The sequence below is a fragment of the Acanthochromis polyacanthus genome, chromosome 5 (assembly GCF_021347895.1).
Source record: "Acanthochromis polyacanthus isolate Apoly-LR-REF ecotype Palm Island chromosome 5, KAUST_Apoly_ChrSc, whole genome shotgun sequence".
NCBI classification, from domain to species: Eukaryota; Metazoa; Chordata; class Actinopteri; family Pomacentridae; genus Acanthochromis; species Acanthochromis polyacanthus.
In genome coordinates, this window is record NC_067117.1 from 1,810,451 (window position 1) to 1,835,883 (window position 25,433).

Here is a 25,433-nt window from a genome sequence, read left to right on the forward strand (position 1 = left end):
AGCTGTTTGCAGAATCCAGCGCCTGCATCTCAGATGGGCTAATGTGTGGAAATGTGTGATAATTAAAGCCAGCCGCTGCCTCCGTGGGGAATAGACGTTTCCCAATGTCCATTTAAGAGAACTCGGCTCAATACCTCCCTCAGTTTGTTCCAGGGCTGCAGTAGCTCAGATCTGCTCCACTTGGTGGGAAAAGTTCCACTCAATAGCAGCTTTTGTCCGATCTGGGCTCGGATCTCTGAGAAGTTCTGACAAAAACATCGTGTTGAGGCACGTCAAGGACTCTTTGTCACATTTAGGAGAAAGATGGCGACAGTTACAAGATATAAAACGTAGATTCAGTGGATATTTGCCTGCTGTTTTTCCACTGAACATCAGATTTTAATGTGAAAATGAAATAGTTCTAGACAGGATTCAGATTGTTTCAGTGAAATGAGGACTAGTTTGAGACTTTAAACCCAACAAGATGTGACAAACTGACACTTAAAAGCAGAACTACAATCTGCTCCACTCCTTTGAAAATAATAATTTCATCTGCTGGTTAGTTGCTGGGCGAGAAGCTGCAGAATTTTCATTTAGTTTTCGCCCTAAGTAAACAAAACACAGCAACATTTGGTTCTATATTTTTTTTATTTTGTTATGTCACAGAAGGACAGCTAATTGCAAAACTAAAGTAAAAAAGAACGCTAACTTTACAGATAGTCATAGAAAGTCTGCTAACATAATAATAAACATCACAGAAACAGCAACAAGTTAAAGTTATACAAAGAAGGCTAACTGCACAGCTAAGGCCATACAACAGCTAATCAAACAGCTAGAGTCACAGAAAGAAAGCTAACAACACAGCTAAAGTAATAGCAAGACCACTAACTGCACAGCTGAAGTCTTAGAAACAGCTAACTTTAAACCTAAAGTCATATGAAGACAACTTATAACACATTTAAAATAAAAAACAAACAAAAAAACAGCTGGTTAAAGTAACTGGGAAACAGCTAACTACACATCTAAAGTGGTAGAAACTGCAAACTACGCAACTACAGCCATAGAACAAAAGCTAACTACGCAGCTAAAGTCCTAAAAAGCCAGCTAACTAAACAACTAAAGTCACTGAAAGCGCTAACTACATGCTAAAGTCATAGCAGAACAGCTAACTACATGCTAAAGTCATAGCAGAACAGCTAACTACACAGCAGCTAAAATCCTAACAGGACAGCTAACTGCACAGCTGAAGTGACAGAAATAGCTAACTACATTGCTAAAGTCATAGTAAGATGGCTAATTACACAGCAAAAGTCAAAGCTGAAAGTTAGCTGCAAAGATAACTGCAGACAGCCTAAACTAAAGCCAAGTTGCAGCTATTGATTTTAAGCTAAATATTAACTGTGAATAAAATATTTGCTTTGATAAACTAGAATTATGGTAATTAATTTTGTTATTCCACATAATTAAATAAGACTGCTGCTAAATCTAGTTAAAGAGGTCAAACTCCTGCTAAAGCTAGCTTGTACATTAGCAGGCGTTAGCATCTTATTTTTTCACTCTAATAAATATGATTTAAGAGACTGTAAATCACTAAACTAAACACAGAAACTCTGAACATAAACTGTGTGCAGTAACTTTGACTTTACATCTACAAATACAGTGTACCTCATTTGTTAAAAACAAATACACAACCTAACCCAAAGTAACACAAACAGGACTTCACGTATCTCCTCTCTATCAAGGTCGAGCTGTTGTTTTAAACATACCAGCCGAGTCGGTTTGTTTTCATGGATTCAGTCCCAGGCTGGATTTTAAAGTGGCTCTCAGGCTGGGAGAAAATAAACCCAGAGAATTCCTCTTATCTGTGGCTGGCATGTGTGGCGAAGAAGCTAAATTTAGGTGAACGTGTTCCTTCCCACATCTGAGAAGAATGACCTGATTGTTAGCTGGCACAGAAATCGCACAAAGATCCATAAATCACAGTGTCTGAACAAACTCAATTTTCACAACAAACACAAAAATGTGAGGTTTGCATGTGGAGGAAACTGCAGCGGCGTTTTTTTACGACGTGTTAACGAGGAGAAAAGTCTCTGATCTGGACCAAACCGCTAATCTTCCTCAAATGTTCAGAACTTTGACCGAAGACACCCAACAGAGGAGGCTGATGTTTTCGTCCAGCACCAGTTTGTGCAGCTTTCCCACGTTTTCAGTGTCCACTCCATTGTTTTGCATCTTGCTTTGGCTGTTGGGGCATTTTTAGTGTCCTATTTGGTCATTTTTAATCTCGTTTTATCGATTTAAAATACATTTTTGGTTGTTTTGTGTCATTTTGGGGGCATATTAAGTGTATTGAGAGTTATTTTTGTCTTATTTTGAACATTTTGAGTGTCTTTTTGGTGGCTTTGCATCTTATTTTGAACATTTTAAGTGTCCTTGTATTTGTTATGCACATTTTAGTGTCTTTTTAGTCATTTTGCCTTTTGCCTTTAGTCGTTTTACCTGTTTTTAATTTCTGTTTGGTCATTTTGTGTCATTTGGAACCATAATGCCTCAAATGTCTCTTTGATTGTTGTGCATCTTGTCTGACATTTTATTACGTCTTATTTTGGACACTTTGAGTGCACTTTTGGCTGTTTTATATCTTATTTGGGACATTTTAAATGTCTTTCTGCTCACTTTGCATCTTGCTTTGGACATTTTCCATCTTGTTTGGTTGCTTTGGTTGACATTTTTGATGTCTTTTTTGTTGTTTGAATCTCGTTTTTTTCATTTGAAATGCATTTTTGGTCATTTCGTGGCATTTCGGGGGCTTATTAAGGGTCTTGAGAATTGTTTTACGTCTTATTTTGGACATTTCAAATGTCTTTATAGTCATTTTGTATCTTTCTTTGGACATTTTAAGTGTCCTTGTGGTTATTATGGACATTTTAAAGGGTCATTTTGCATCTTGTTTGGGACATTTTAAATATCGTTTTGGTCGTTTAATGGGTTGCTTTCATCATTTTACAATTTGTTTTAGCTGTTTTGAGTGTGTTTTTGGTCATTTTGTGCCGTTTTTGTAGCATATCACATGTCTTTTCGGTTTATTTCCATCTTTTTCCAGACATTTTGAGTGTCTGTTTGTTTTTCGTCTTGTTTTGGACCAGTTCAGTGTCCATTCAGGTCTTTTGCCTCTTGACTCCAGCTGCTGATCTTCCTCCAGCGTTCTGCAGTCTGTAGAGTTGAATTCCTGCTTCTCTACTTATTTTTTTACCTGCTTCCACCTGGTCGCTGCAGGTTTCAGAGGTCACACCGCTGGCATGCCTCAGCTCTGATTAAAGGAAATGCTTACATCACTGCGTCTCTCGGTGCAGATGGCGTCATCCAATGAATGAGCAGCTTTTGGTGCAGCAGACAGGCGCTGTGACGGCTGTGAAACGAACACGTGTCGCTGCTGCTGCTGCTGCTGGTTTCCACGGCAACGCTGAACATGTAGGAAGTGGGATTATGAAACAACATTTATGGTCATTTTGTGTCTCTTAGTTGTCATTGTGTGTCTTTGTGGTCAGTTTCTCTGTCTTTGTTATTGTTTTTTGCCTTTGTGTGATTGAATTGTCCTTTTGCAGTCATTGTGTGTCACTTTTTACGTCTCTTTGTTGCCATTTTGTCTCAATCTGTGGTCATTGTGTGTCTCTTTCTAGTCATTTCATGTTTCTTTGAGGTCATTTTGTGTCTCTTTGTGCTTAATTTTGTCTCTTTGTGGTCATTTTGACTCTTGTCGTTATTTGATGTCTCTTAATTACAATTTTGTGGCCCTTTGTAATTATTTGTTGTCGTATTGTGCCTCTTCTAGTTTGTTCTTTGTCTCTTTGTGATCATTTTGAGTATTTTGTGTGTCATTTCCTGTCACCTAGTCTCTCTTTTTGTAGTCATATGATGTCTTCTTGTGGTCATTTAAACTCTTTGGGTCATTTTATGTCATTTTGTATTTGTTCTGGGTATCTTTGTGCTTCAAACGTGTGCAGTTACTTTGAGTTTCTTTCTCATTATGTGCGTTTCTGTCGATGTTTTCAGCCTCTGGATTGATTTTGTTCCTTTTGTCGTAATTCTGGTGTCTTTATTTTCTTAGGGAGTTGTGTCGTTTAGTTGTTTTGAGTCTGTTTGTGGTGTTTGTGTGTCTTTGTGGTGGTTTTGTATCATTAGTTTTCTCCTTCCCGTTCAGTGTGTAGTGCAGAACTCCAACAGGACGACAGTTGTTGTATTAGGCCTATTGTCGTCATTTTGTGTCTCGTCGTATTTTGACTCTTTTGTCGTCATTTCATGTCTCTTTGAGATCATTTTGTGTCTTTTTGTGATTGCCTTTTGCCTGTTTTTGTTGACTCTTGCTGTAGTTTTGTTTGTTTATGGTCATTTTGTGTCTCTTTATGATAATTTTGTGTCTCTTTGTAGTCATTTTTTCTCATTATGCTCATTTGTGGCTTTTTGTTTCTTTTTCATATTTTTGACTCTTTTTGTTGTCATTTTTGTCTGTAATTATTTTGACACTAATAGTCATTGGCAGTTTTGTGTGTCTTTGTGGTGTTTTTGTGTCGTTAGTTTCCTCCTTACCTATCAGTGTGTAGTTGGTGTAGAGCTCCAACAGGACGATGGTGTTGAGTTACTGTAAACCAAAATACTGAACCACGATGAAGAAAAAACCTGAAGTTCTCTGATCGTGACCATCTTGTCTTCTTCTTGTCTTCTTGTTCTTGACTTCTTGTTCTTGTCTTCTTGTTCTTGACTTCTTGTTCTTGTCTTCTTGTTCTTGTTCTTGTCTTCTTGTTCTTGACTTCTTGTTCTTGTCTTCTTGTTCTTGTCTTCTTGTTCTTGTCTTCTTGTTCTTGTCTTCTTGTTCTTGTTCTTGTCTTCTTGTTGTTGACTTCTTGTTCTTGTCTTCTTGTTCTTGTCTTCTTCTTCTTGTCTTCCTGTTCTTGTTGTCCTGTTCTTGTCTTCTTGTTCTTGTTCTTGTCTTCTTGTTCTTGTCTTCTTGTTCTCGTCTTCTTCTTCTTGTCTTCTTGTTCTTGTCTTCTTCTTCTTGTCTTCTTCTTCTTGTCTTCTTCTTCTTGTCTTCTTCTTCTTGTCTTCTTCTTCTTCTCTTCTGACTGATGAGTCGGTTTATTGTCGCTCAAACCTCAGCTTTTAATGACCAGACCTCATATAAACAGACAGGAGATCTTCTGTAACTCATTTAAAACTCATTTATCTGGAAGTGTTCGCTGCTAAAGAACATATCTGTTGTATAAAGGATCAACCATCTGGCAGAGAAACTCCTTAAATCTGTTTTTAATACCTGAATTATTTTAGTTTATTCTGCTTGTTTATTCATTCACCACATAGTTCTGCTTTTAATAGAATAAACACACCAAATATCTTGGACATTAGTGAGCAAACCACATTTATCTTCAAGGATCTTCTTTAATAATCAATGGAAAACGGTAAAAACATTCCCACCAGCAGGAAGCTGCCACCAGAGAAATTCTTGCTGAAATGAACCATTAATCAGGGAAATAACAATCGGCTTCATGTCAACCGGAGAATGTTTAATCAGCTGAGCTCTGGAATGTTCCAGGATGTTATTTTAATCCAGATTCAGAGCGGTGATTACATTAGCAGAGAACATGACGTCTTCATTCTTAAAATCTCACAGATTCCTCACAAAGTTTAGTCTGATGAAAGTCTGGAGCTCATTTTACCAAACACCAGTTTATGCAACGATCACACGTCCTCAGCGTCCATTTGGCTGCTTCACAACTGATTTAGGACCTCTTAAATGTCCTTTTGGTTGTTTTGCACCTTATTTTCTAGATTTTGAGGGCCTTTTTGATCACTTTTGCATTTTAGTTTGGACATTTTCAGCATCTTTTCGGTTGTTGAATGTCCAATTTTGGACATTTTGAGTGTCCGTTTTGTCCTTTTGGTTGTTTTACGTCTTATTTTGGATGTTTTCATTTCTTTTTTGGTAATTTTGCATCATGTTTTGGACATTTGCAGTGTCCGTTTGGTTCTTTATATCTCGTCTTGAACAGTTTCAACATCTTTTTGGTTGTTTTGCATCTTAGGTTGGAGATTTTGAGTGTAGTTTAGATCACTTTGCATCTGTTTTTTGTTTACTTCAGTGCTTTGCGTCTTGTTTTAGCTGCTTTGAGTGTCTTTCTGTGCCTTTCTTGGTCGTATTGAGTGTCCCTTCGGTAGTTTTTCATCTTGTTTTGGACATTTAAAGTCTTTTTAGTTCCTTTGCATCTTGTTTTGTACATTTTGAGTGTCCATTCCATACTTTTGCATCTAGTTTAAGGTTTTTTTTAGTGTCCTTTTGGTCGTTTAGTTGTTTTATGTCTTGCTTTGGACATTTTCGGTGTCCTTTTGGCCTTTAATGTCCAACTATGGACGTTTTCCGAGCCTTTTGACACTTTGCATTTGTTTTGGACATTCTGAGTGTCCCTTTGGTTGTTTCTCATTTTGGTTGTTCAATGTCTTGTTTTGGACATTTTATTTTCTTTTTGTTCACTTTGTTAATCATGCCTGTTCATTTTCAGTGTCTTTTTGGTCATTTTGCATTTTGTTCTGAACATTTTCAGTGTCCTTTCCATTATTTTATAGCTTGGTTAAGGTATTTCTGAGAGTCCTTTTGCATCTTATTTTGGACATTTTACAAGTTTTTTCTCACTTTACATCTTGTCTTGGGCATTTTTCGTGTCTTTTTGGTTGTTTTATGTCTAATTTTGGACATTTTGATTGTCTTTTTGGTCACCTTACATATTGTTCATCATGCTTGTTCATTTTCAGTGTCCTTTTAGTCATGTTGCATCTTGTTATCGACATTTTCAGTGTCTTTTCAGATATTCATAGTAATTTTTTGGTTACTTTGCATCTTGAGTTGGACATTTTGAGCATCCATTTCATTATATTACATCTTGTTTTAGCTGTTTCCGATGTCCTTTTGGACCTTTTGCATCTTGTTTTGGACATTTTGATTGCCTTTCTGGTCACTTTGCATATCGTTCATCATGCTTGTTCTTTTGGTCATGTTGCATCTTGGTTTGACCGTTTATAAATGTCTTATTGGTCACATTACATCTTCTTTTGGACATAGTGAGTCTCTTCTAAACTATTTTACATCTGGTTTTTACCACTGAGTGCTCTTTTCTTCTACCTTTCCTCCTGTCTTCAGCTAGACTTGCAGCCGTTTGTTAACCTAGACGATTATCAGTCATTCTGGGGTTAAACTGTAATTTTGGCTTCTGAAAAACCCAGAAATTCCTCCGATAGTTTAGTCTGAGGTTCACACTGATAGCAGTTTGGAGCTCAGTCAGTTAGGCATTTTTTATTGAAGACTAGTTTATTCAACTTTCCCACATTTGGAGCAGGTCAGACGAGCACTCCATCACTGGCCCGTATTTATACATCACAGATTCCTCACATGCTTTAGAACAAGGATACACAAGACTCCATCAGATAAGTGCTGGAAAAAAGGGCATTTCTGAGTATAATTCACTTAATGTTTCAACTTTGTACATCTGAGGAGTCTTTTCCTGACAGATAGCGTCTCTGTTATCTGTCTGCTCCAACATCGACGTGACTCATCGGTTTCAGAGATGCTGCTGAGCCTCGCCGTCCTGTTTAGTCTCCACCATCGCTGGTATGCAGCGAGGAGTCCGGTCCGCTCGGCGCTCCAGTTCGGGGTCGTAACGTGAACGAGCGTTTCTCGCTGCTACCTGCAGCCGCACGACTCCACCACCATGTCCTCGTACTGCTTGTACACCACGTTGTTGGCCGAGTCGATGTAGAGGATGCTGATGGGGCTGAGGCGGGTCGGCACGCAGCAGGTGGGCGGCGTCGAATCAGGGTCCATGGAGTTGATGAGCGTCTGGATGATGGCATGATTGGTGGGCTCCAGGTGTGAGCGGATGGGGAAGTCGCAGGCGCCGTCGCAGTGGAAGGCGTCGTACTCCAGCGGCGCGATGATCCAGTCGTCCCAGCCCATCTCCTTGAAGTTGACGTGGAGTCGCCGTCGGTGGCAGCGAGGCCTGGTCTTCACCGCCTGGTGCTGGGGGAGGGTCTGCGGCGGCGGTGGAGGAGGTGGTGGTGGAGGTGGAGGAGGAGGTGGCGGTTTCTTGGCACCTCTGGCTGCTGGAGCTCGTCGCATCCTCCGCTGCGTGAACAGATACTCGTAGACGGTCTTGTTGTCGTGGCCGGACCGAGCCTTGATCTCGTTGTAGAAGAGGTCGTGCTTCTTGCTCCGGCCGAACGCCAGAAAGAAGGCCTTCTCCTTGTTGGTCCGGCTGAGGCGGGAGAAGCCCAGCAAGCGCAGGTCGACCGGGCGTCCGCCGCGGAGCTCCACAGCCTCCAGCTCCAGACACAGCTGCTTTTCCGGCTGCTGCCTGGACGTTTTGAAGAACTTCCCGACATCGAACACCTCCCAGCGGCCGCCGAAGCCCTGCAGGTCCTCCAGCGTCCTGGTCTGCAGCAGCATCGTCTTCTGTTTACCTGAGCAGGTGAGCAGCTTCAGCCAGGTGGAGCCTCCGTCGGCCCACCGGGGGTCCGACGGACGCTTCCTCAGGATACGAAGCTCCGCCCCCAGCAGCCCATCGCGCTCCAGAGAGCTGATGTTGAAGAGATACTTCTGCCGTCGCAGCTGAGGCCCTCGATCATCTGACAAGAGACACAAACAGGAAGTTCAGGGAAACACAACAAACACCGGACACGAAAAAACAAACACCAGACACGAAAAAATAAACACCGGACACAAAAAACAAACACCAGACACGAAAAATAAACACCGGACACGAAAAACAAACACCGGACACGAAAAACAAACACCGGACACGAAAAATAAACACCGGACACAAAAAACAAACACCGGACACGAAAAATAAACACCGGACACAAAAACAAACACCAGACACAAAAAACAAACACCGGACACGAAAAACAAACACCGGACACGAAAAATAAACACCGGACACAAAAAACAAACACCGGACACGAAAAATAAACACTGGACACAAAAAACAAACACCGGACACGAAAACAAACACCGGACACGAAAAATAAACACCGGACACGAAAAACAAACACCGGACACAAAAAACAAACACCGGACACGAAAAACAAACACCGGACACGAAAAACAAACACCAAACACCGGACACAAAAAACAAACACCGGACACGAAAAATAAACACCGGACACAAAAAACAAACACCAGACACAAAAACAAACACCGGACACGAAAAACAAACACCGGACACGAAAAATAACACCGGACACAAAAACAAACACCGGACACAAAAAACAAACACCGGACACGAAAAATAAACCACCGGACACGAAAAAACAAACACCGGACACCAGAAAAAACAAACACCGGACACAAAAAAACAAAACACCGGACACAAAAAACAAACACCGGACACGAAAAATAAACACCGGACACAAAAAACAAACACCGGACACAAAAAACAAACACCAACACCGGACACAAAAAACAAACACCGGACACGAAAAAATAAACACCGGACACAAAAAACAAACACCAGACACAAAAAACTAAACACCGGACACGAAAAAACAAACACCGGACACGAAAAATAAACACCGGACACAAAAACAAACACCGGACACAAAAAATAAACACCGGACACAAAAAACAAACACCGGACACAAAAACAAACACCGGACACGAAAAAAACAAACACCAGACACGAAAAATAAACACCGGACACAAAAAACAAACACCGGACACGAAAATAAACACTGGACACAAAAAACAAACACCGGACACGAAAACAAACACCGGACACGAAAAATAAACACCGCGACACGAAAACCCAAACACCGGACACAAAAACAAACACCGGACACGAAAAACAACACCGGACACGAAAAAAACCAAACACCGGACACAAAAAACAAACACCGGGGACACGAAAAATAAACACCGGACACAAAAAACAAACACCGGACACAAAAAACAAACACCGGACACGAAAAATAAACACCGGACACGAAAAAACAAACACCGGACACGAAAAAACAAACACCGGACACAAAAAACAAACACCGGACACAAAAAACAAACACCGGACACGAAAAATAAACACCGGACACAAAAAACAAACACCGGACACAAAAAACAAACACCAAACACCGGACACAAAAAACAAACACCGGACACGAAAAATAAACACCGGACACAAAAACAAACACCAGACACAAAAAACAAACACCGGACACGAAAAACAAACACCGGACACGAAAAATAAACACCGGACACAAAAAACAAACACCGGACACAAAAAATAAACACCGGACACAAAAACAAACACCGGACACAAAAAACAAACACCGGACACGAAAAACAAACACCGGACACGAAAAATAAACACCGGACACAAAAAACAAACACCGGACACAAAAACAAACACCGGACACAAAAACAAACACCGGACACGAAAAAACAAACACCGGACACAAAAAACAAACACCGGACACAAAAAACAAACACCAGACACGAAAAATAAACACCGGACACAAAAAACAAACACCGGACACAAAAAACAAAGACCGGACACAAAAAACAAACACCGGACACGAAAAATAAACACCAGACACGAAAAACAAACACCGGACACAAAAAACAAAGACCGGACACAAAAAACAAACACCAGACACGACAAAACAAACACCGGACACGAAAAACAAACACCAGACACAAAAAACAAAGACCGGACACAAAAAACAAACACCGGACACGAAAAATAAACACCAGACACGAAAAACAAACACCAGACACGAAAAAATAAACACCGGACACGAAAAAACAAACACCAGACACGACAAAACAAACACCGGACACAAAAAACAAACACTGAACACAAATTAACAAACATAAGATCAAACAATCACATGAATCCACAGGTTGAGATTCCTCAGCTGATGATTTTAGTCTCTTTAGTTGTTTTGAGTCTGATTTTAGTTGATTTGGGTCTCTTTCTATTTTTTCTATTATAGTTGTTCTGAAACTCTTTTTCATTGTCTTAAATCTTGTGTTTACTTGTTTTGAGTGTCTTATTAGTTCTTTTGGGTCTTTATCTAGTTGTTTTGAGTGTCTTCGTGGTTGTTTTGAGTCTGTTTTTAGTTGTTTTTGATCTTTTTATAGTTATCTCTGTGTTTAGGTTTTTTTAAGTTGTTTTGTGTTATTTCTTGTCATTTTGAGTGTACTTTTAGTTTCTTGAGTCTCCTTTCAGCTGTCTTAAATCTCTTTTCAGTTGTTTTGGGGTCTCTTATTAGTTGCTTTGAGTCTTTCTCGTTCTTTTTGATCAAATTATAGTTGTCTTGAATCTCTTTTTACTTGTTTTGAGTCTCTTCTTAGTGGTTTTAAGTGTCTTTTTAGTTCTTTTGGGTCTTTATGTAGTTGTTTTGAGGCTATTGTTAGTTTTTGAGTCTCATTTTTATTGTTTTTTGGTCTTTTTATAGTTGTTTTGGGTCTCTTTTTAGTTGGTTTGAATCTCTTTCTGATTGTTTTGAGTCTCATTTTCTTTGTTTTGAGTCTATTTTTAGTTTTTTTAAAATCTCCTTTTAGTTTTGAGTCTCATTTTTGTTGTTTTTGGTCTTTTTATAGTTGATTTCAGGCTCTTTTTTGGTTTTTTTCAAGTGTTTAGTTATTTTGAGAGTCTTTACATTTGTTTTGCATTATTTTTAGTTGTTTTGAGCCTATTTTTAGTTTTTAGTCTCATTTTTATTGTTTTTGGTCTTTTTATAGTTGACTTCAGGCTCTTTTAGTGGCTTTGAGTGTTTATCTAGTTATTTTGAACGTCTTTTTAGTTGTTTCGTGTCACTTTGTTGTCATTTTAATGCCTTTTTAATCGTAAAGAATTAACTGAAGTACCTTTGTAGTTGTATTTGAACGTAATTTGGGTTAACCACCTCATGTCATCCCCATGATATAAGTAAAAATAAAGCAAACGCACATTTTTTATGAGCACGACAACATCCGGAGTCAAATCAGGCTGCTGGCATGTTTGGAGTTTTATTCAGCTGTCAGTGAGAGAAACCAGTGAACTTTAATGTCCAAATGGAATCCAGTAATGAAACACACACACACATAAACACACACACACTTCCTCTCACGGCAGCCCCTCCCTCCTCAGAAACAGGCATCATGAAGTACATTAGAACCAGACGGAGACCATCGGACTGGAAACACAAACACACAAACACACACCCTTTCATACGCCGCTAATCTGAACGTTCACCTGGTTGTTTTCTGTTAAATCTGACCGGATTTGACCCGGTAAAGTCTCCGTCTAACTTCCAGCTCGACAGCGGTCTGAACTGAACCACCACGTTAACGGATAAACCCACCAGCAGCAGTACTCTGAGCCGTGTGAGGCGATCTGAAGGATTTTCCCACATTTTAGCTTCAATATTCATCTGAAAAACATCCCAGAGACGCTCGATACGAAGCGTGTTTGCCAAAATCACCACCTTGTTCAGCGATTTCGAATCTCTTTCTAACTGATCCTCCAACAGAACGAACACAGACAGCTGAAGAATGAACGAAGCTCATCAATAATAAATGAAACCTGAACTAAATGTAAAGAGGAGCTGGAGTTTGTTTGGAACTTTGGTCTCGTTTGCAGCAGAATCTATACGGACACCAATTTTCACATTAAACACTGAACAGCATCGACTAATTAGATCCTGAGAACTACATGTTTCTACCAAATATCAGTTTAGTTTCAGCTCTGTAGGACTGTTTATTAGGAATTTATTACAAACCTGCAGCCTCAGACATCAGCATTTACACAAAACAGCAACAACTTCATTAACTAGGTTTAATGAGGAACGATCCAGACACGGAGAAATCAGGATCAGGTTCTTGTTAGATCCTGATCCATCTGTTCTCCAAGTCAGGATCAGGATCAGACCCCCAAAATAACTAAAACAGACTCAAAACATCTGACAAAATAACCCAAAACAACTGGATAAACACTCAGACAAGTAAAAACAGACTCAAAACAACGACAGACACAAAACAATGATAAAAAATGCCCAAAGCAACTAAAAAACATTCAAAACCCCTAAAAGGAGACTCAAAACAACAAAAACAGACCCAAAACGACTAGATAAACACTCAAAACAACAAAAACAGACCCAAAACGACTAGATAAACACTCAAAACAACAAAAACAGACCCAAAACGACTAGATAAACACTCAAAACAACAAAAAACAGACCCAACAACTAAAAGGAGATTTAAAACCACTAAAAGGACACTCACAACAACTAGATAAACACTCAAAACAACAAAATAGACACCAAACAACTAAGAAGAGATTTAAGATGACTAAAAGAGACTCAAAACTAGATAAACACTCAAAACAGCTAAAACACTCAGAATAACTAAAAGGCGACACAAAACAACTATAAAAAGACTTCAAACCACAAAACAGACTCAAAACCGCTGAGAATGGCCCCAAAACAACTAGATAAACACTAAAAACAACAAAAATAGACACAAAGCAACTAAAAAGAGATTTAAGACGACTAAAAACAGACTCAGAACAACTATAGAAAGACCGAAAATAACTAAAAATATTCTCGAAACACCTAGATTCACACTCAAAACAACGAAATAAACACTCAGAACAACTAAAATTAGATTTAAGATGACTAAAAAGACCCTAAACTACAAAAATAGCCTCAAAACTATGAAGGAAACTTCAAACAATGAAAACAAGACTCACAACCAAAAAGAGACTAAAAACAGCTAAAGATTCTCTCTTGTTCTCCACAAACTCTTCACTGATGACGTCTTTTAGTTCCACAACCTTTTCTAACATTTTTATCCACCAACAGCAGCAGATAAATCCTCTGCTCACACTTTTTAAAAGCTCTGCTGGAACCATATCCAACAGGAAGCCTCACAAAGCCCCATCATCACAACAATTCAGCCTAGTCCTGAAGACATTTAAACATCTGCAGGATTATCAGAGTCTGACAAATGTTTCTGCAGCTCCTACGTCTGACTAAACCAACCTGAACATCGGATATCTTTAACTGTGGATTCAACAGTCAGAAGGACGTTTAATAAGACAAAATAACACCGTTTGAAAACTGTAAATTTAATTCTGAACAGGAAAACTTGACTTTTAAATGTTAATTCGGCCTCTGGTGGTCTGTTGAGGGATGTCAGGAACTGAATTACAGATTTGATTTTAAAGACAGAAGATTGTTTGTAGTGAAACAGTCAGAATGATGTCATTGATTAAACTTAAAGTAAACCTTACAGCTGACAATCACTCTGCAGAACTTTCTCAGGATGTTTTTAGAACAAATAAACTCCAACTAATCTGCATTTTAATGAGCTTCTGTTAAACAGGCCTGAACTGCTTTAATAGCTCTTTAGTTTGAAACCTGTAGGTCTGTAAGTGGACGGTTTGACTGGTTGGTCAGAATGCTTCCATCAGTCTGAGGTAAGTTAACGATCAGAGGAAGAAACTTCTACATCAGCAGCCTTCCAGGATCAATCCAGTGAATAAAAACAGACTCAGAGCAACTAAAGACCCTCAAAACAACTAAAACTAGACTTCAAACAACTATAAAAAGACCCACAACAACCAAAAGACACTCAAAACAACTAAAACTAGAGTTAAAACAACTATAAAAGACCCACAACAACCAAAAAGACACTCAAAACAACTACAAAGACATAAAACAATTTAGAAAAGACCCAAAACAACTAAAAAGTCTCAAAACAACCAAAACTAGACTTAAAACAACAATAAAAAGACCCTCAAAACAACTAGAAAGACAAAACAATTTTAAAAAGACACAAAACAACTAAAAAGAAACTCAACCCCACTAAAAGGAGATGTTTGACTAAAATAGATCCAGAACAAATAAAGAGACATAAAACAACTATAAAAAGACTCACAACAACCATAAAGACACTCAAAACAACCAAAAAAAGACGTGAAACAACAAAAAAAGACCCAGAACAACTTGAAAACACTCAAAACAATTAAAAAGAGACAAAAACAACTATAAAAAAGAGCCAAAACAACTAGACAAACACTCAGAACACCTAAAAAGACACTCAAAAGCACGAAAAGAGACACAAAGCAACTAAAAAAAAGACGTGAAACAACTAAAAAGAGACTCAAAACAAGAAAAACAAAACTCATAACCAGAAAGAGACTTAAGACAACTAAAAAGAGACTCAGCTCTCACCTGAGGGCCTCAACAGAGCAGATCACCTGAGAACTTTCCTGTTTTCCCTCAATAACGTGAAAAAGTTCCTGTAAAACCTTTATGATCCTGGAAACAGAAAAACTGACTGACGTCTCACTCTGACTGTTTTCCCATCATCCTCTCTGCTCAGTCTAACAGCAGCTGACCTCCTGACCTCCTCCAGATGTTCTGACTCTGTTCAACATGTCCGGTACCGCCTCCCTCCGGTACCGACCCACCGTCCTACCGGACACCTTCTCCCCCTGCAGGCTGCGTCCAGCTCTCCTCCTGGTTCCTCCTTTTCCTCTCTCATAATTCAGCTCATTAATTTGGACTAAACTCATTTATCATCCATAAAGTCCTTTAAAACTGCCTTTATGTCTATAAATCACCAAAAAGAACCAAACTCAGCAACATTTTAAGATAAATTCAGAGTTTTTAAGCGTATGTGGAACGTTAAGAAGCTGTTTTGGTGAATTCTGCAGATAAATGGAGTTTTTTCGCCATTTTACTCGTTTTTAGGCACAAAGTTTTTGGTTGTGAAACCGCGTAAACGTTTGTTAATTTAACGTGATTTCAGAGACAGAACAAAGACTCACACATCTCCATGAACAGAATCAGAACCAGAGAGAACCGGTCCTGGACGTTACCTTGTCCTTTATCCACGAAGCTGGTCACGGTGTTGGCCAGACCCGCGTCGTGCAGCGCGCTGCCGTTCAGCTCCCCGGTGCTCAGAGACCAGTACAGCGACAGCATGTAGTCGTGAGGAACCACCAGCGGCTGCTTCTGCTGCGCCTCCCGGTGGCTCGGCTTCGGTGCCTTGCCGCCGCTGCTGCCGGTGTTTCCGCGCTGCGCCACCGGAGCCGCGCTCTGCTGCTGCGCACCGGCGGCTCTCTGGGCGGCTGCTCTGGTGGCCACTTTACCGGAACTTTTCCCCGGTGATCCTCCGCCTCCAGCAGCAGCAGCTCCGGTTCCTCTACCGGCTGCATGCGCGTTCAGAGCTGCGGGGGCTTCACCGTGCGCAGCCCCGGCGGGCGGCCAGGAGCGCGCAGCCTCTTTGCGCCCCAAACCGAGCGCTCGGTTCCCGGCGGTCGGTTTGCTTTTACTCACTTCTCCTTTAAGTAACGGCGGACCCGCGCGGATTCTCGTAATCCGCACCGGCGCCGGTCTCCACGTCCCGCCGGCTCCTCCGCCGGTTCTCCCCGGGGTTGCTCTCCGTCTCCGGGTCGGTGGAGGTGTCGGTCTGTCGGTCTGCTCCGGCTGAGGGAACCGAGGACGGGACGCGGGTCGAGCAGAGTCCAGCAGCTGAGCAGGAGGAAAACGCGCCTCGCTAGTTTCATCCTAAAGCTCTGGGAGCGGCTTCATGGTGTGAAGGTCGGAATTAGAGCAGCAGAACCTTCATCCTCTGAGGAAAAGCTTCTCCAGCGGACAGTCCGGAGGCTGCAGGTCCCGGTGCTTCCCTCCGTCATGTGTCCGTGTCATGGTGCGGCAGAACGAACCGGACAGAACCGGGAGCTGGTCGGGACTTTCTGCTGCAGATCTTCTAAGAAACTTCTTTAAATCCCACTTTTTTCTTTTTCCAGCAGAAAGAATGTCGTAATGCCGCTGCCTCCGACTTTTTTTCTCTCCTTCCCTCCACAGTTTGAACTCGGTCCAGTGAAAATATTCCAGCCTGCAGGTGCTCCTGGTCCTCCAACCTGGAAACGGAATTCCAGAGGAGCGTTTTAATTACGGCGTGACGTCACCACGTCCACACTCATTCAGAGGCACGAACCTTCCTCTCTGTTTACAGGCACACGCACACGCACACGCACACGCACAAAGTAAAAACTAACTGTGCACTAAATGAGCTGCAGTTTTTTTGTTTCTTGGTTTTCTGGACAGAAATGTTTCCTCAGAGGATCCACAACTTCAGCCTTAAAGCAGAAGATCTGATCAGTTACAAACGTCTTATCTCCTCTTTATGCGTCTATTTTAGGGCATTTGGTGTCTTTTTATCTTTATTGTGCGTATTTTTGAAGTTGTGTTGCATATTCTGCAGTCATTTTCTATGTTTTTGCAGTCATTTAGCATCTTTTTACATCCTTCTGCAATTATTTCTGTGGTTGTTTTGCATCATTTTTGAAACAATTAGGATCTTATTAAAGTTGTTTTGCATCTTTTTGGGTCAGTTTGTATGTGTGTTTAATAATCGTAGAAGTTTCACACATCTTTTGGTGATTGTTTTTTAGTAGTTTTTCTTGTATCTGTCTCTTTGCAGATGATTTGATGTTTTTTGTGAACATTTAGCCTCTTGGAGTTGTTTTGTAATTGTTTTCGCGTTTCATTTGCATCTTTTGGAGTTGTTTTGCATGTTTTTATCGTTCGTTTTGCATCTTTTGCAGCTATTTTGCATCTGTTAAGGTATCTTTTAAAGTTGTTTTGCATCTTTTTGTGTGTTTTGCAACGTAGCCGAATAATTTTTTTTTTTGGTCCTTCTGCAGTTGTTTCGTATGTCTTTGTAGCTGTTAACGGTGCTATTCTGCATCTTTTTGCAGCCATTTACTGTCATCTTTTAGTTATTTTTGCATATTTTTGTGCTTATTTGTTCTTGTCTCTTTGCAGTTCTTTAGCAGTTGACTTCAGTTTCTTGTGGTTGTAGTGTTGGGGGTGATCATTTTGCATCTTTTCAAAGTTGTATTGCATCCTTCTGCAATTGTTTTGCGTCTCTGCAGTCATTTTGCATCCCTTTGTGGTTATTTTGCGTCATTTTAAAATTGTTAAGCATCCTTTTAAAGTAGTTTTGCATTGTTTTTGTTTAATTTTCTATGCATGTTTAATCATTTGGAAGCTTATCGCATCTTTTTGTAATGATCTCTTTGATGGTTTTTCCTGCATCCATCTCTTTGCAGATGGTGTTTTTTGGTCCTTTATCCTCCTGCAGTTGTTTCGTATGTCTTTGTAAACTGTTTTGCTCATTTTGCAGTAGTCTTTTTGTCATTTTAGTGGCAAACATGCGTCTCTTTGTAGTTGTTGGATGAACAGTCTGGACCTGGAACTCGTTCAGAGGAGTCATAGAGTCTTGGTGGCCTCCCTCTCTAGTCTCTCAGTTTTAAATACTTTTAACAGCTTCTGTAAATGTTTCTCTGTCATTTTAATGTCTTTGTTTTATGTTTTTCTTCTCCTGATCACCCTACCTCCTTCTGTTTTAACCTCTTTCATATCTGAGTTCTCCTTGCCTCCTCTTTCTTTCTTTCTGAGGTAAATCCCTTCGTGTCGCCGTCTTGTTGAATGAAATAAACCAGCTTTGCTTTGCAGTAAAAGCTAAAACCTCACAAAGACTTTTCATCGTCTCTGTTCGTACATCAGGACTCGTTCTGCATCAGAGGACTCGTGGGCGTTTGACGTGAAAACAAACCGAGCGGCTTCAGGTCCGGAAACGTCGACGCAGCAGATTGAGGAAATGTGGTTTTCATGCAGCGTTGGGGGAACATTTAGTTCATTCCTGAACGAGAACCTGTTTGAGACACGCAACAAGAATCCGAGTCAGAGCGAGGACACGAATCCAGCTGATAAACAGTCCTGTGATCCTGCTGAACATCAGAGCGGAGCTTCCACAACTCAGTCTGACACTGGAATCAACAGCAGGTTTACCGTCGTCACGGAGATTCAGACATGAAAGTCCAGGATCAGGTTCCAGTAGCTGGTCCTCCTGATGGGACTCAGACCAGAGGTTGTCTCAGGTGAAGCATTCACAGCAGAGGAGTCAAAGTCATTCTAGTCCAGGTTCCACATTCAGCCCAGTCTGATCGCCAGTTAAACCAGTAAAACCAGCAAAAACAGTAAAACCAGCAAAACCAGTAAAACTACCAAAACCAGTAAAACCAGCAAAACCAGCAAAACCAGTAAAACTAGCAAAACCAGCAAAACCAGTAAAACTAGCAAAACCATTAAAACCAGTAAAACCATCAAAACCAGTAAACCATCAAAACCAGTAAAACCATCAAAACCAGCAAAACCATTAAAAACAGTAAAACCAGCAAAACCAGTAAAACCAGCAAAACTACCAAAACCAGTAAAACTACCAAAACCAGTAAAACCAGCAAAACCAGTAAAACTACCAAAACCATTAAAACCATTAAAACCAGCAAAACCAGCAAAACCAGCAAAACCAGCAAAACCATCAAAACCAGTAAAACCAGCAAAACCAGTAAACCATCAAAACCAGTAAAACCAGCAAAACCAGTCAAATCAGCAAAACCAGTAAAACCAGCAAAACCATTAAAACCATTGAAACCATTAAAACCATTGAAACCAGTAAAACCATTGAAACCAGTAAAACCATTGAAACCAGTAAAACCAGTAAAAGCAGCAAAACCTGTAAAACCAGCAAAACCAATAAAAACAGTAAAACCAGCAAAACCACAGCATAATAACCTCTAAATAACCACCACTCCTAATGGTTCCTTTGTTTAAATGCAACAATGTTCACTTTTAATGAATTATCTTTTTACTAAACATCATGAACAACCTGAAACCATCAGCATTCATCCTCAGTTTATCATTTCCACATTACAGCTTCCAGATCACAGAGTGTCGACAAAGGAACACAACGTTTAGTCACCTGGAGCTGAACCAGAGGATTTACTGGAGGATCAGAGCGACAACAGTCAGACAAAAAAGAACAAAAAGAAGGCAAAGTATTACAAAAATGAGAGACAAAACGGCAAAAACGAGACACGAAAGGACAAAAAAAGGAAAAAAATGACAAAAATGAGACACAAATGACAAAAATGAGACACGAAAGGACAAAAGTGATTAAAAAAATGACAAAAACGAGACACAAAATGACAAAAATGAGAAAAAAATGACAAAAATGAGACACAAAATGACAAAAATGAGAAAAAAAATGACAAAAATGAGACACAAAATGACAAAAACTGGACACAAAACGAGAAAAGAACAATCTATTATTTTACTTTATGATCAAAACAACTAGAAATGATTTTAATTCATAGTTTTACTCTCTTTCAGCATCATTTTGTGGTTGCTTAGTGCTGCTTCTGGCATCTTTTTGCAGTTATAAAGAACAGTCTGTAAAGAAATCCATTTTAGAACACATCATCATCATCATCTTCTTCTTCTCTCATGTCAGCAGCTCCAGGCTTCTTCCTCTTCATTGAAGGCTGATTCTGGTTCATTCACCCTTAATGCTCGTGTTTCTCCTCCTCCGTCACACAGAACAGGATCTAACGTGGAACCCTTCCTTCCCAGATCGTCTCTGGTCCGTTGACTGTCCCACCGTAAATCTGCTGGCTGACAGTAAACGGGACAGAAACGCTGATCTGTTGGAGCTGCAGGTCTGCGTCCTCCTCCAGGACTCCGTCAACGGTTAAATCATCGCAGCAGCAGCAGTAATAACAGAGCAGGCTGATATTTGGACAGACAGGGGTGAGCGGCGCTGCTAACCACACGTCCAGACGAAAAAACAAAGAGCCAATTTGTTCACAGGTCGAAAACCTGCAGCTCCGTTTATAAAAAGTGTGTTTAGATGGCAGGAAGTATAGAATATTCACAGTTTGGAGCCACACGTGTGTCAATACGGCTGTAGTTTTATCATTGGAAATATCAGTAACAGTGTCTGCTAAAATAGCTTCAGGGTCAGGAAGCTTCACAGCCAAGGATTCTGTATGAAGTCCTGAGCTGAGCAGCTTCAGAAGACGAGAAGGTTCACGTTCAGTTTGTGTGTTTCGATAGAGTAGAAATGATCTCTAACAGGACGTTGACTTACGTTGACCCGTAGGAACAGAACTCCTGTGACCCGTTACGATGTCGATGGCTTCTTCAGAAAAGTCCTGAACACCAGCGGCTTTCAAACAGGAATGAATCATTTCATAAGAAGAAAACACATTTTATTGAGACGGCTTTCCTTTTCTTCAAATCATCAGAAGAGTCTGACTTACGCTGGGAGCCATGATGAAGGTGAAAAACAGTGAATGGAAACAAAGCCGTCTGACAAGAACGTCCAGAAATAAATGTTCCAAAGAAAATATTAGAAGCTTTACTGATATACGTGGAATCACTTTAGATATTTTTAGGACTTTTGTTGGAAGATTTTTATTCATCTCTTGAAAATATTTACAATTTATATATAGATAGATATTATTTTATTTTTATTTCTAGCCAAATTTGGGGATTTAAAAATAACTTTTAAGGGAAGCTTTTAAGGAATTTTCTTCCTGAAGATTTTGCAAATTTTTTTTACAAATTTGGGGAAATTTTTTTTTTGCTGAATTTTTGGATTTTTTCCAGACAAGGCAACAATATTTTTGGTTCCCATAAATGAGGACAACAGGACGGTTAGGACTCCTAAGCTTGACAGTCCTGGTGAAACAGAGCTTACAATAAGTTTTCCTGCTAATTTTAAGATCTGAAGATTGTAAATGTCAGATCTTATTTTAGGAAATCTCACCAAGACGTTTTCACTTCTTCTATTAGCAGAGTTTTCACTTATTTTAAGGTCAAAGTTCCTTGAAATCAGTTTTTGTTTCTTGTTTTAAGAGCAGCATTATTTCCAGTGCGTTGACTTTATTGTTTATTGTTTATTAGGTTGTTTGTTGTTTGGCGTGTCCTCTCATGTGTCCCAGACGGACAGCAGGGATGGTAGAACACGGCTCTGTACACCTGGAGTCTGCTGACCAAAGTAGATGTAAAGAAACAGAAATAAACGCCCAGTTTCATTGAATCCTAAAAATAGACTCTGTGTCTGGATGCTTTGGTCAAAGTCTCCTTTAGGATGTGAGTCTGAGTTTCCTCTGACTTCAATCCTCCTCATCTGCTCTGAGTTAGCGTTGTGTGGACGTTTGCGTAGATGCAGCCTGTTGCGTGTCACACTGACAGAAACAACACGGGTTCATTCATCAGCGTGACGGAGAGTCATCACGTAAACAGAACACGCTTTATCTGCAGCGTGTAAATACACCGACGGACACACGGGTCAAAGGTACGCTGAGGGTGAAGGAGGAGGAAGAACGGTGGAGGAAGGTCTGAGTTAGTCCATGGAAAGGAGGGAGGGAGGGAGGGAGGGAGGGTGGGAGGGAGGGAGGATGGAAGGATGGAGGGGAGGAAGGAAGGAAGGAAGGAAGGGAGGGAGGGAGGGAGGGAGGATGGAAGGATGGAGGGGAGGAAGGAAGGAAGGAAGGGAGGGAGGGAGGGAGGGAGGGAGGGAGGATGGAAGGATGGAGGGGAGGAAGGAAGGAAGGAAGGAAGGAAGGGAGGGAGGGAGGGAGGATGGAGGGGAGGAAGGAAGGAAGGATGGAAGGAAGGGAGGGAGGGAGGGAGGGAGGATGGAGGGGAGGAAGGAAGGAAGGAAGGAAGGAAGGGAGGGAGGGAGGATGGAGGGGAGGAAGGAAGGGAGGGAGGGAGGGAGGGAGGGAGGGAGGGAGGATGGAGGGGAGGAAGGAAGGAAGGATGGAAGGAAGGGAGGGAGGGAGGGAGGGAGGATGGAGGGGAGGAAGGAAGGAAGGATGGAAGGAAGGGAGGGAGGGAGGGAGGGAGGATGGAGGGGAGGAAGGAAGGAAGGAAGGAAGGGAGGGAGGAGGATGGAGGGGAGGAAGGAAGGGAGGGAGGGAGGGAGGGAGGGAGGGAGGATGGAGGGGAGGAAGGAAGGAAGGATGGAAGGAAGGGAGGGAGGGAGGATGGAGGGGAGGAAGGAAGGGAGGGAGGGAGGGAGGGAGGGAGGGAGGGAGGGAGGATGGAGGGGAGGAAGGAAGGAAGGATGGAAGGAAGGGAGGGAGGGAGGGAGGATGGAGGGGAGGAAGGAAGGGAGGGAGGGAGGGAGGGAGGATGGAGGGGAGGAAGGAAGGAAGGATGGAAGGAAGGGAGGGAGGGAGGGAGGGAGGATGGAGGGAGGAAGGAAGGAAGGATGGAAGGAAGGGAGGGAGGGAGGGAGGGAGGATGGAGGGAGGAAGGAAGGAAGGAAGGAAGGGAGGGAGGGAGGATGGAGGGGAGGAAGGAAGGGAGGGAGGGAGGGAGGGAGGGAGGGAGGATGGAGGGGAGGAAGGAAGGAAGGATGGAAGGAAGGGAGGGAGGGAGGGAGGAGGATGGAGGGGAGGAAGGAAGGAAGGAAGGAAGGAAGGGAGGGAGGGAGGATGGAGGGGAGGAAGGAAGGAAGGAAGGGAGGGAGGGAGGGAGGGAGGGAGGGAGGGAGGATGGAGGGGAGGAAGGAAGGAAGGAAGGGAGGGAGGGAGGGAGGGAGGATGGAGGGGAGGAAGGAAGGGAGGAAGGAAGGAAGGAAGGATGGAAGGAAGGGAGGGAGGGAGGGAGGGAGGATGGAGGGGAGGAAGGAAGGAAGGAAGGGAGGGAGGGAGGGAGGGAGGATGGAGGGGAGGAAGGAAGGAAGGAAGGGAGGGAGGGAGGGAGGGAGGGAGGATGGAGGGGAGGAAGGAAGGAAGGAAGGAAGGGAGGGAGGGAGGGAGGAAGAGAGGAGGAAGGAAGGAAGGAAGGAAGGGAGGGAGGGAGGAGGATGGAAGGATGGAGAGGATGGAAGGAAGGGAGGGGAGGAAGGAAGGGAGGGAGGGAGGGAGGGAGGGAGGAAGGGAGGAAGGGAGGGAGGAAGGGAGGGAGGAAGGGAGGAAGGAAGGGAAAGAGGGAAGGAAGGAAGGGACAAGTTCAATGGTTTTGAACAAACGTAGATTTTGTTGGGACTTGTTCAGGCTTATCTGGGACGTCTTTTGGGTCCAGACTGAACTCATTTTAGAGCAGTTTAACAGGTTTTGGGTTACTCTGAGTAGCTTTGAACAGGTTTCTAGTCACTTTAGACTGATTTCAACTTGTTTTACGAGTTATTTTGGACAGATTTTGTGTCATAAACATTTTTTATTTCAAACTGAATCCTTTGAAGAATCTAAAACATAAAACATGTTTTGACTTGTTTGGGTTCACTACTTAATTCCAGATGTGTTCATTCATATTTTGATGCCGTCAGTGAGAATCTACAATCTAAACAGTCATGAAAATAAAGAAAAACCATCAGAGGAGAAGGTTTGTCCAGCGTTTGTCTGGTAGCGTACATCAGTACCAAGGAGCTAATCGTTTTAATCACATTATTAATGAGACATCCAGCTGGACTTTTATTCACGTTGTAGTTTACAAACACTAATGGCTGCTCTGATGCTTCTCCACTCGTGTCTATCCGGTATTTCTTTCATTTCTTGAACATAAGCGAAGCCTCAGTTCCTGGAAACGCTCCCTTCAAGGACTCTGTTTCATTTCTGAACCAGAACCAGCCCACTGAGCTGCTTCCTGGATTTCCTGCCTGATGTTCTTCCAGTGCCACCTTCAGGCTACCGTGGGCCCGTCCTTCCTCCTGCTGCAACAAACTGAGAACATCCAGAGCAGTTTACAGGTTGCAGGTGCTCTGAACAGCGTGCGGTGGAGTGTTTATTGGTTTCTGAGAGGAAACTGTGAGCGTCGTGGACACGCTCGCTGAACCGTCAGCCCTGCTCGGTGACCCTCAGAGAGAAGCTGAAGCTCAGAAGGTAGACGTACAATCAGGAAGACCGCGTTGACGTCAGCGCGTGTTGTTGTTGTTACGAGGGAATATGTTAGTTATTGTGTGGACGCCGCTTCCTGGAAAACGTCTGAGGCGGTTGTTGTGTGTTTATTTGGTTTGTTACCAGCAGAAAGAGTTTTATTAAGTCATCTGAGAGAATTTACAGTAAACTCGGAGACAAAACACAAGAAAAACATCAAGCAGACACAGAAAATACACAAACCTTGAATCATTTTGTGTGATTTAGTCAGAGCAGCTTAAACTTTCCTTCGGAGCTTCTATTCGAACGCTTTCACTCAAAATGACCACTAGAAGGCACAAAATGTCCATAAAAACAATCAAAATCACCACAAAGACACATAAAATGACCAAAAAAGATGTTAAATAAACATAAAAACAATCAAAATCACCACAAAGACACACAAAATGACCAAAAAAGATGTTAAATAAACATAAAAACAATCAAAAGCACCATAAAGACCCTCAAAATGACCAGAAACATACTCAAAATGACCATAAAGAGACACAAAATGTCCATAAAAACAATCAAAATCACCACAAAGAGACATAAAAGGACCAAGAAATATGTTAAATAAACATAAAAGACGCAAAAGCACCATAAAGATCCTCAAAATGACCACAAACATACTCAAAATGACCATAAAAGCCT

At 41.6% G+C, this 25,433-nt stretch overlaps 1 protein-coding gene across 1 annotated transcript; it reads right to left on the minus strand.

The window, feature by feature from the left end:
* Nucleotides 1-5,392: 5,392 nt before the first annotated feature.
* gdf5 (growth differentiation factor 5) lies at nucleotides 5,393-16,935 on the minus strand. Its single transcript, XM_051948661.1, has 3 exons — nucleotides 16,347-16,935; nucleotides 15,882-16,314; nucleotides 5,393-8,646 (listed from the first exon to the last, which is right to left on the minus strand). The coding sequence occupies exons 1-3, from the start codon at nucleotides 16,569-16,571 to the stop codon at nucleotides 7,706-7,708; spliced, it is 1,599 nt and encodes a 532-aa protein (XP_051804621.1). The 5' UTR covers nucleotides 16,572-16,935; the 3' UTR covers nucleotides 5,393-7,705.
* Nucleotides 16,936-25,433: the final 8,498 nt, after the last annotated feature.